General features: G+C 41.4%; 1 protein-coding gene across 3 annotated transcripts in view; it reads right to left on the reverse strand.

The window, feature by feature from the left end:
- Positions 1-12,578, reverse strand: part of GRAP2 (GRB2 related adaptor protein 2) — a 40,019-nt gene that overhangs the window by 19,925 nt on the left and 7,516 nt on the right. Inside the window, exon 1 of one of the 3 annotated variants that reach the window (XM_042837951.1) lies at positions 11,333-11,417. The exons of 1 other annotated variant lie outside the window; for it this stretch is intronic. In XM_042837951.1, coding sequence (XP_042693885.1) covers positions 11,333-11,363 — 31 coding nt within the window. In that variant the 5' untranslated portion in view covers positions 11,364-11,417. Of the gene's footprint in view, positions 1-6,321; positions 6,345-11,332; positions 11,418-12,578 lie in introns of those variants that run through there. One more of the 3 variants, XM_042837956.1, reaches the window with a different exon arrangement.

Genomic DNA, 12,578 nt, shown 5'->3' on the forward strand with positions numbered 1-12,578 from the left:
GAGAGAAATGACATAGCGGTTGCACCTTGTAGGTTTTGCAGAAGGAAGTACTACTGTACAAATCTGATACAGTTCTGTGAAGGAGATGCTGAGCATGTGGGTGCAGGTGATCATTTGATGTAACATACATTCATTTCTAAACCCTTTTTGATGAAGTCTCTTACTGAAGAGTCTTTAAAAGCCTCCCTCCTAAGCTCTCCAAGAAGAGGAAAGATCCTACAGAGGATTAACAGCTGAATAAATAATAGGGAATGAATTAACAGTTCAACATATTCATAAATGCTATGGAAAAAAATGAAGTGACAAAGCTTACTGACGAGACAAAAAAAATTCATGGTAATACAAATTAAACCCGATCACAAAGACTTGCAGATGGCTTTCAAAATACTGCTAAAATGGAAGATGAATCTCTGCGCTCACGGCTAGAAAGTAATGGACGTGGGAATAAACTGCCTTCACTACAATGAAGACATTGAGAAACTTAAAGTTAGCAACTACTACTCAGGAAAGATACCTATAAGCTCCTGTTGATAATTCTGTCAAAGCGTTAGCTGAGTAAAAGTCAGAAAGGTGGGTTTGGAAATGTCAGCAAAGGAACAGAGAACAAAACGCAAAACAACGTTATGTCTAAATCCATGGGGCACCTGTATGAATATTTGTAACTCAAATTTGGCAGTTTTCTACTCTCCCCCTCAACAACAGAGGCAGTAGTAGGTAGAAATAGAGAAAGTCACTAAGGATGACCAATCACCATGCTGGATCAGTCCAGCAACAGATGAGGCTGTCCCTCCACCCTTTGGTAGGGAATAACGTTCCTGGAAGAGCTGATAGTGATATCTTCTGAAGAGGATAATCCCCAGTATATTTTGCTGAAGGAAGTATACAGGTGAGGAAAATGAGGCACCATGAGAACTGTTTAGCAGCTAGCTCTCATCACGTGCCAAAAAGTGTGGCTATCACTGTACACATCAGAAATTAAAGCTTCTGTACACGTCGGGTGGGACACCAATCCCTACAGTCCTCTTGGATTCAAGCTGTATTTATTTTCATGCTCCGTGAATGGCCTGACAGATTTCATTACATTGCACATTATAACGACCTATTTCCTCTGTTTTTACCGTGATGTGATCTAACAGGCCCCCCAGAAAGAGAGCTGCTGTGAGCTGTCACTCATGCCTGCTGCCTGGCACTGCCAGCATGCACTGCCTGCCTTCCTGCAAGGCGTCCAGAATGGTTACGTGAAAATAATGAACATATTTCAAGTCAAACCCTACAAGACATGGTTTTCCTTACAACAAATGAAAGACTGAATGGCAGCAGGCCCTCAGCAATGAGAAAGGATAGGGAATAAGACAGGGTAAGAGCTAACTCTCTTTTCTTTCTTTTTTACTTCTATACATTCCTCCCTTCTCACTGTTATAACAACTCTTCACCAAGCAGCACAGATGTGTCAAAAACTGCAAAGCACCACCCAGATATCCCAGGCACAATGAACGGTAACAAAAGCCACAGAAAAGGTTGTAGGCCCCATGTTTCCACGTTTTAGCCAAGCTCTCTTAGGCAACTGAATAAAGTCCTATCCAAGCACACAGGTTATTCTGCAACCACTTGCTGCAGACTGCTTACATCATCCTCAGGAACATCTTCTACCATCAGAGAGATGGGACAGGTGAACTAATGTTTCCCAAACCTATAGATAGACTGATAGACTGAAGAAGGGGATGCTCATGGGAGACCTTATTACTCTCTGCAGTAACCTGAAAAGATGTGGTGAGGTGGGGATCAGCCTCTGCTCCCAGGTAACAGAGGTAGGATGAGAAAGAATGGCCTCAAATTACACCAGCAGAGAATCAGGTTGGATGTTAGTGGCACAGGCTGCCCAGGGAGGTGGTGGGATCACCATCCCTGGAGGTGTTCCAGTGTGGATGTGGCACTGAGGGACACAGTCAGTGGGCATGGTGGGGATGGGCTGATGACTGGACTGGGTGATCTTAGAGGTCTTTTCCAACCTTACTGATTCTGTGATTTTAAAAAGTTTCCAATAAACTTACACCTGTATTTATCCTTAAGCAAATGACTCAATCGTGTCTGCAAACATGCCTGAAACCTGCCCATGAATAAACTCTTACAAAAATTTTAGCCATTTCATTTTGAGCTGGAGATTTCAAGAAAAAAAAAAAAAACTTTTTCCAAGGCATTTTGTTCACTTTAATTTCTATCTGGAAAGGATGGGGACTGCCAGAAAAACAAAAACAAACAATTGGAAGATAAAAGAGAGAAGGAAATTATTCCAACAAAAAGGTATGAGTCAAACATTTTGCCCATTCCAAATTGTTTGTGTTGATAGTAGAAGAAAGATGAAGTGACTGTGTTTTATTTGTCCTCAAAGTACACTATTTCTCCATGTTCCTAATGAGTTTTCCTCTAGAAAGTATCATTACCAGCAAGGGAAACTGAAGTTGGACTGTGGAAACAAGGGAAATTTCAATTGCTATATTTTGTTTTAAGTAATAACTCAGCATCTGTGGATTCAGGAGCATCAGGGCTGTAAATCCACATAAAGCTGAATGTTATGAATGGAAGCTGTCTGTTCTTACCCGATCTCCCATCTATTCTTGTCCCACACTCAGATGTGCTCTTCACACAACAATCCATCCTCTCTCACTGCTTTGCTTTCTGCAAACAGCTGCTCCGGCTGTCCGCAGTGACAGGTCATTAGCGGGCAGTTATTTTTTCCAGGACTGAGTGCACAGGAGTGGCAGGGCTATAAAAGCTTTTCTGCAGAGCTCCACAAACTGATCTGGGCAGCGCTCCGTCCCAGTTTGCTTTCTCTCCTGTTAATAAAGATTTTCTTGAAACCTTGTTGCTCAAACTGCACTGGTTTGTTCACATCACAGGAGTTTCAGACAGCTCTCTCTGTTCTACACATGCTGGGAGAGTGTACAACCTTAACTGCCTGGTACCATTAACATAGCACCACTCATTGCAGAGAGATGCGGCTTTCATCCTGAACAGCGGTGCTGTTTTGCTAGCAGATTCAAGCAAGCCTTCCTATTATCCTGTTAATTCATCCCCAAAGACACCTCCTACCATGCTGGAGGATGAGCATCTCTGCACTTCTGAGAGATTTTTTTTGTTGCGAATATATTGCTATGATCTGCTACTTTTATGTTCTAAACGAGCACTGTCAAACTTGATGAGATTAAATATTTTCTTCAAAATCCCTCCAAATGCGCTCACTTTATCTTCTGTTTTCCCCAACCCGTACCTCCCGATTACTGAATTCTTTGAGTCTCACCAGTAGCTTTTTGCAGAATCAGATAGGTTCTCCACCTTCTGTATTTGTAGAGTGATTACACTGAACCATGCTCATGACACCTCAGATCATCATCTTGACAGCAATTACAACATCTCAAGCACTGAACCTTCGCAGAAGTGACTGGATTAGCAGAGGAGAAAGCAGCAGATTACGATAGAGAAATGGAAGTTCTGACCTCTTTTCTTTACTGTCAAACAATTCTCCTGGATTTCCATAGATTTCTTTTAACTGCTAGCTGTGCAAGGGTTGAGGCAGAGGCAACTGCCTTACAGCTGCTGTGCTGACACCTGCTTTGAGGACACAGCGTGCCCACTGTGCTGTGCAGTGTTCTGCCTCAGAGGTTTTCAACCTGGAGGCCATGATCTACCTTAAAATAGAATCATAAAGGTTGGAAAAGACCACTGAGATCATCTAGTCCAGCTAGTGACTCATAGCTGCCATGCCCACTAAGTTTCTACACATCAGGCCAATGAAGATATCAAGGAAGCCTCTGTTCACCTCATGTCAGTTTGCACCTTCACTGGGAAATATGGATAAATCTGCAAGCCCAAAGAAGTTTGGAGACCACAGGAAAAGATGAGCAGAAATACACTCTTCATAACAACATGTTTCCCAAGCCTGCTACACTGATCTCAGCTAAGAGCTATAGAAGGCCAGCAGTCCAGGGCCAGAACCAGTGCACCATGCAGCCTGAGCTCTGCTCTGGAGCTCTTCCCTGTCAGGACTTGTTCTCTAATCATCCTCAGCATCAAGACATTTAAGAAAGCTTTCTCCTTAGTGCTCTCTTGGGAGCCAACACCACCTCTTTCAGCTTCATCTTGAGTTAAGCAGCTGGTTTCCATCATCATCTACAAACTATACCAAATTACACCGGCAGCACATTTGGCTTGTCCGAATTTATAAAACATGGAACTGTTCTTTTTATGTGTTCAAATCCAAACAACTGTCAAGTGAAGACAGAGAGAAGCACTGCTACTGATAGAAGGAGCCTCTTTCCAGACTACAACTTACCACCTTGCTTTCTGAACAGTAACAATTAGCAAAGCCCTACAGGCTATTGGAGCCGTTTCCTGTGCTTCCCTGAAATATAAATCTGACAAAACTAGGGGAGCCAGGCACCTAGGTCTTTTTGACAAGTTAATTTTGTTATCACATTAGAATTCCAGCTACAGGTAAGCTAAGCAGGGGCTGCATGTGTATCAAGCAAAATCAACACAAGCCGCATGAGCTGCTGATTTGCTTCTTTGCTGCATGCAAGCAGAAAAAGGAAGAAAGAAAGGAGAGAAAAAGACAGAAAGAAATAACTCTTCTTTGGTGATTTGAACCCAGCATTGGAGCGCTCAACAAAACATTCCTTCCCAGGATTTAAATTCTCCCTTTGATGAGCACCTAGTGATTCAGTGGGATTTTTGCTAAGCCTCCATTTGAAGCTAGAGAACAGTATATTCACTATTTATTTCTCCCCCCTCCCTGTGCTACACCCTTTAATCATGACAAATATACCTAAACACGCTTGATTAAGCTAGACAGAAAATGTGCCCCTAATCTGAACTGATCAGGGCTCTGGAGCTGCCAAAGTGAACCCGCTGTCTCTCTATCAGACAGAGTGATAAGGGGTAGGTAATGCAGCTCCATTAACTGCTTCCCACAGAATGAATTCTCCCTGCCTGCTCCTAAAGAGCAGACACTTGAGGAATGCCACCTGATGGGAAACTGCTTCGAACGGACTCTTTTGGCACAATTGTTGAGCAGCTCCTTAAGCCTTCCAGACAAACACCTGAAGTATGAAAAATGTAGTCACTTCCTCCTATGCTATTTTTTTTTTTTTAAAACCTCCTCATACCTTATCTAGCTAACTGCCTCTCAATTTTTCTCATCTTTTCTGGGTAAGCGTTGGTACTGGCTGATACATACTTTACTGCAGAAGGGTGGTTATCAGAATAACAATCGCGCTCCTGCTGTGCACATACGCATGTGAGGGATCTGCTTTTGGGTACGGGTAGAGCTTGCACTTTGCGGACTCACAGAATTTAAGACAACTATATGTCAATGTATCAGTAGTTTTATGTGGTGTGTTTAGTGCCTTTACACTACTATTGGAGGTGAACTGCAGGATGATGTAGAATTGTTAAGGCTGGAAAAGACCTCAAAGATCATCCAGTCCAGTCGTCAGCCCATCCCCACCCTCAGTGCCCATGTCCACGTCCCTCAGTGCCACATCCCTCACAGCTCTGCTGCCCTTCTATGGACACACTCCAGGGCCTCCATGTTTTTCCTGTAGTGAGGGGCCCCAACTGAACACAGCATTCGAGGTGCAGCCTCACTACATCCAATCACCTTCCTGCTCCTGCTGGCTGCACTATTTCTGATACAAGCCAGGATGCCATTGGCCTTCCTGGCCACACTACTACATGTTTAGCTGGCTGTCAACTAATACCCCCCAGGATGAATGCATACAGATCACAAGTGCAAGCAAACACATTTCTGAATTTGTTCTGTAGGCCATATATATGTATGGACATCTGCTTTTGTATATCCCACTTCAATCTTCACCTTCCATGAATATCTATTCTTATGAAAAGAATGCAAGAGAGAGGAATCAAGAGGGCATCAGACCATGGTTGGGCCCTGTGAAATTCTGGGACTACTCATCAGAAAACTGGTCTTTGGAGTAATTATAAGTACCATCAAAGCTGCTCTGATTCACACTGGCTGTGAGCAGCTACAAGTTGGCTACAGACTGCTTCTTCTCAGTGCTCACACCGTCTTACTGCTGTTGGTGTCAGAGGTCTGCAAAGCAGTGCATGCCAACAATGAGTTTGCTCAAATAGATCATATCAGACCAGGATGAGGAGAGACACTGCATTTCAGACACATTTCCTATCAGGAAGGACTTTCCATAAGATACACCCAGAGCAAAAGAGTCAGAACAAAATCAAGAATCTGCCACAATGAGTATAGTTTAAAACCAACCAACCCCCACAGATAGTAAAACCACCTACACTTCAACTCAGATATTCAGAGGTGCTTTCCTTGCATTTGGATATCTAAATATGGGTAAAGGATACTTAAGATTAATTAGCTCCAGCTTTGACAGTCAGAGAGAGATTTCCAAAATACATGGCAGCATCCAATTACTGCTCTGTAAGTCTGGCTCCTGTACTTCAGCTAAAAGCTCATCTCTGCTGATATTCTTGCATATGAGTGCACACTGATGTATATCCCTTTGGATCAAATATTTCACAACGTGAAATGGAAATGCAGAAAAAAAGTCTGTAAATGCCAAGATAGGAGTGAGTTCACCCTGCATCTCTGGATCGTTTCTACAACAAACAACAAACTCCGCTCTGCATGTATAAGTGATGAAGGACACAACAGAAGGCCATCAGGTCCTTCTTCTTGAGCATAGCACGCAAAGAGATTTCATGGCATTGAGACATTAATCCAATCTGGTAAAAAAAAAAAATAAAAAAAATTAGTTTTTATTCTTATATTGGGTTTGATATCCCATTTGAGTGGGATACGAGAACAAGACAGTATGAAAATCTAGCAGTAATAATAAAAAATAGAACTACATTTCCAATCAGCTGCTCCATGTTTTTCTGCTCATGCCAACTGATGGAATTTTGCATAATATGGGATGGAAGAAGAGTGAGATCAGTGAGGTGTTGAGTGTGTGTGTGTGTGTATGTGTGTGTAAGATTCCTACTGGCAGCACGGGCAATTGTGCAGAATTTGCAACACTGCTACTAAAATTACATTATGTGCCAATAGTGTTTTGGCATGAAAGTTAAATCAATACAAAAAAGTAGCATCACTTTGTCCTTTTAACCATAGATCTACATTTGTACAAAATTGAACATGACTGTGAAAGTTGTTTTCTATAGAAAATTTCACTTCTTTCTAATACATACTTCTCTTCTTGTGCTTAAAAAAAAAAAAAAAAAAACAAAAAACAAAAAGGAATATGTTATTGAGTTTAACATACATTTATCTATGATAATCTAAAAACAAACACTGGAAATCTGATCATTGGATTCCAAGAGCCCACTTATCTTGGCCACGCTACACATAATTTCAGTTCATAGCCACATTTGTTCTGAGGAAAATTTGCTGATAAACTTTCTATTAAAAGTTTCACATTGAAGTAAGGATGGAGAAATTGAAATGCTTTGAGAGGTATCAGCCATGTGGTCCAATTAATACTCCCATGGTATGCTCATTGCATAACATCACTACGGCATATTTACATTCTGAGTCTCAGTGCTGCATTAGCTGGGTTTTTTTTTCTGCTTAATGGATCTTCATGGCTCAACTTCCATTTAAACACAGCACCTCTTTTACAAGACCCAAGTGCTACAAAACAGCCTTTCTATAAATTAAAGTCAGCCTGTGTGCATCTGCGCTTGGGAATGCTTTTGAAAGGGTTTTAAAAGCAATCAATTACAATAATTTGTACATTTAAAGATGCAACTCCAACAGTCAATCCAATTTTTCTTCTGATTATAAGGTAAATGTTAATGCCAGCTTGTTACTACTCCTGGGGTTTATCTCTGCACAGAAATCGTATCATTTTAGGGAGAAATGCAGAACATATTTCACGCTTGTCTATGCATTTTTTTGTTCACTTGGATTATGATACCTTTGAAATTAAAGTGCAGCCACAGTTTGTGAATGATTTAGTGTGTTAGACACTTTTACTCTCAAGTAGAAGTAACTTGTTTATTAATCCAAATGTAAGTTCTACCAAATCAGAATAGGTTCTCATCATCTGGAACAAAAATACCCAAGCTTTATCCTGATGTAGCAATATCTCATACGGAATTAATGTGCAGACCAAGGCTTCATTAAACACCACGTTCCTATAGGTTGATAGCTCCTATAGGGCTGACATTCTACGTTTCCCATTCTTTCAGCCTGGGAGCTTTCACAGCACTGAGGCCGATGGGGACTCACTGCACAGCCCTTGCACACTCAGTGAAGCAGTTGCAGCCCCACTCCTCCAGCGAACGAGCGATCGATGCCGCTCTGCAGTAGGGAACCACGCAGCTGCCAGCCTGCTCAGTAGATCGCATGTGGCGAACAGGGAACACTGTGCAAAGGGTGTGAATGAGTCATCCGACATTTGAGGTTGACTGAAGTCATTCCGCTACATTTACTTCTAATCTTGATGTGCTATCCGTATTTGCATTTCGAGCAGAATGGGAAGAAAGATTTAAATTATTTGCTATGCAGCGGACTGCATGTGTTCAAGAATGTATTGAGGTGTTCAAGAAAAGGGTAGAAGGTGTTTAAGGACTGTGTGGATGTGGCACTGAAGGACATGGTCAGTAGGCATGGGGATAGGCTGGAGGTTGGACTGGGTGACCTTAGAGGTCTTCTCCAACCTTAATGGATCTCTGTGTGTTAACAAATAGGATTATATGCATGTTGGGGTGAAGGCAGCAGGCTGCGAGCTGCCTTTGCTACACTTGGACGTGAGCAGGCACTGCATGCAAGCCTGAGCACATCCAAGCAAGAGTATGTTTGAGCATTTGTGTCTCCAGGGACCTGATTATAAATGAAAGATGTTCATTTGCAGTATGCCTGAATGGAGGAGCAGAGGTCCCACAAGCGTATTTCAGGTGATGCATATGTTGTGTTTCCCTGAGCAAATACAAATCTGAGCAGCTGTGAATGCACTGGCCCACATACACTCGGAGGGTAGGCACGTGCTGCGTGTGCACCTCTGTGACCAGGAGCAGCCATGAGCAAGTATCAGCTGAAGCTGAACTGAGGCATTTCTGGCATTTCTCAAACATCAGCAGTAGTGTTCAAATCATTTAAAGATTTTCATGGAAAGACTACATAGCAACCTCGTAAACGCAATCAGACCTCACATGAAGCTCCTTCACTTCTGGCTCCAATTCTAGATAAAAGCAGAAATTTACAGCTTCTGACTGCTTACAGCTCCCACTGAAGTCAGATACATGTGTATTTAGCAACGTTAGGTGCGAAGCCATTTTTAATGCATGCACACCTGTGAGTCTTTGGCACCTCAGTTCAAGCCCTCGGATTTGAAATTCTGGACAAATATTTTTTTAGCTCTAATTTTAGAAGAAGAAAAAGCAATCATTATGGAGATGAAGATCCTGACAAAATACTGCACAGAAGATATTTTCTGAAGGTGATGGAGGTGAGCATAAAAGATACTTCATGAGGCTGCTCAAAGGGCAACTCGCAAGGAGACTGAAGATGGAGAATCTGGCTGTGGATATAAAAGCAGGCCTACACAATAGCTAATGCTGAAGAAGGTAAAAGGTGGAGCAAGGAAAGCACTCTCACCTCAAGCTAAAAAAACAGTGAGATTTGGTTTTGCACAGAGCTAACAACGTGTCTGCCTTAAAACAAGGCTTGCAGCATGTCACATAGGTAAAGGGCATTTTACCAAAATCTGCATTATTATTTCCTTTTTCTTTAAGTCCAAGTTATTTTAACCTTTAAATTGTTAAAATTTAGTAACTACTAAACACATTTCAGGCCACCCCTCTCCTGCACATCTATTCTGTAAGTTATTGATACTGCACTCAATTAACCTTGGTAAGTGACTGCAGGCTGGATGCTGCCTCACAGATTCAGTCATTCTTGCTCAAAGCCACAGTTTGCATACAAACCACTGAATGGCAGCACTTAAATCTCCAAGTAAAGTTGCCTTAATGGAAGCAAAAATGTACATACATGACATTTGTATTCATGTTTGCATTCGTACTAAGTCTCACATTTATCTGAAAACCTGAACATTGGGCAAAATCTATGCAGATTCTGTCCTATTAAATAAAGAAGCAAATGCAATTGTGATTCAAAAAGTTTACAAAAATGTATTTTCCTATTTCTTTGGGTGACAATTGAAGGCATATGACTGCAATTCCAACCTATGTACTATGCTTGTATTGGCTTTTGTAGAGAAGAGAAAATGGAATGAGCCGGAAATCCAATTTCTATTAGTGAGTCCAGTCCAAAGAACACTTATTGAGGTACATAAAAGTCCAAAAGCTATTGGGAGTGGCAATGAATTAAAGAGAGGCTCCACACAAAGGAACTCACAGGTATCAGGACAGAAGCACAGCATGATCCACAACAGCTACAAACCAGTTCTCATGCACCTGAGACCCAACTCAGGTTGCACCAGCACACGTAAATGAGAGAGCGTAACTGTTTCACCTTGTCCTTGCTCCCAAGCTGAGAACTGGTTGTGCACACATTTTAAGAAGCCAGCTTTTTAACATTACACTATGGTTTATGAGGAGAGAACAAAGTATTATTTCCTCCATAATACAATAAAGCACCATGCACAGTTGTTTCTACGATTATCCTCCTGAATACACTGTGCTGATGGCAGTGTTGTCATGAGAATTACCTCACTGAAAACAAATGAGGGAATTGATATGATATTGCCAGTCTTTTGCATTGCTCTTTGTGTTTCTATATTACATCTCTTCTTTTTTAACCTCTGGATTGTTTTCCCTATTTGTAATGCAAACTACTGGGAGCAGCAGTAGTTTGCTTTCACAAATGGCATTCTTCCACATGGGGCAAGTTAACAAAAACCAATGGGTTAGCATCATACAACAGTATTTGTCTTGACCAATTTTTAGCACGTACGCACTGCACACTGCCCAAGTGCAACTTCCCCATTTGATCCCAGTTTCCAAGTGGCTTTCCATTATCTCAAGCTCTAAAGGAATATTTAGTGTAGTCTCGAAGTCTACATGGTTTAGTATTAGATACAGAGGTTGGCAACCCTGCATGCAGCAGAGGGGTTGGAGCTTGATGATCCTTGAGGTCCCTTCCAATCCAAGCCATTCTATGAACAGCTGGGTTAAAATGGATCTGTGGAGATCATCCACATCAAGCCCCTGCTCATGGCAGTGCTAACTTTGGAATCCCATATGATCAGGGTACAATTCAACATTTCTACAGTGACTACTCTAGCAGAATACCAGTCTTATGGAAGCAGTAATATAAATCAGGTACCTGCGTAGATCAAAGGTGTACTGAAAATCATTTAGGTACAACATCTTCATTAAATGATTTGAGTTCTCCTTTCACTATAAGCCACCTTAAAAGATTGTGGGGAAAAAAAAAAAAAGATAATTAAAAAGGTGATATTGATTTCAGCGCTGGGCTCCAGTTAAACAGTTGCGTACTGTCAAAACACGCAGTAAAGTGTAGCTAGCTTTACAATCATTTCCTGAGTTTTGTATGGTTTATATCCTCACTGTATAATTAAAAAAACAAAATCATTGTTTGTAGATAGAATTATGAAAAAAAGATAAAAGGAAATAAGGAAATTTCAGGACAGAAAATAAAACAACTTGGTTAAAATCACCAGGCAAGACGCTGGAAGAGTATCTATGTTATGTACCTTAGCTTAAGGAATGTGCTCCTCTTCACCATACCTTTGAAAGTCTGCAGAATACAGCTTCAAGAGTTGCAAAGCATAGGAACCATATGAGTGTAGAAAGGGCTCTGCACTGGGAAACTACCAATGGCGAGAATCGCTCACCATGAGATGTAAGCACTAACTTCTACAGGATTTAACACCTCAGAAAAACAATTAGCATGATTGCTTACTTGATGAACAGGGTGAACTTTATCCAAATTTAATACCATTGAAAACACTTGCAACACTGCACTTCTGCATGAAAAAACAAGCCCTCTCTTCACTGCATTTCCATTTTCTGTTCTGTACCAGTTTCTTCTCATATTTGTTTCACCTGCTATCAGATTTAAGAAACTATAAGTATCAGTTTCATTACTACTCCATATCTTGCCTGTATTTGATTACAGTATGCTGTCACTTTAGTCCTGAAAATGAGCTTTGCTTTCTAGCCTGCAGCTTGTCAAAAATTAAAACAGTGGTTATCTTTTCTTCATAACAAAAATGAATCTCCAAATATTCCAAAAGCAGTAGCTAAGTTTTGGCATATCGTCTCCTGGTCTGAAACTGATTGGACTTTGCTTATCTCTGCAGTTGGTCAAGGAAAGAAGTAGGTGCTCAGCCCTTCCCCGTAGGAAATGCCATACCAGGCTCATTTAAACTGAACAGAACAACAACATTTCAAAAGTATATTTTTCTCAAAAGCTGAACACTTTGTAGAAAAGCAAAGCTAACCATTCTGATCAGACATCATTTCAAACAGTAGTAATTCATTAAGAAAATAACTGCTGGAAATGATGTCTGGGGGGGGGGGGGGGGGGGGGGGGGGGGGGGGGGGGG

Source organism: Centrocercus urophasianus, unplaced genomic scaffold (assembly GCF_019232065.1).
Source record: "Centrocercus urophasianus isolate 14NV4802_14NV808 unplaced genomic scaffold, USGS_Curo_1.0 seq_73, whole genome shotgun sequence".
Classification (NCBI taxonomy): domain Eukaryota; kingdom Metazoa; phylum Chordata; class Aves; order Galliformes; family Phasianidae; genus Centrocercus; species Centrocercus urophasianus.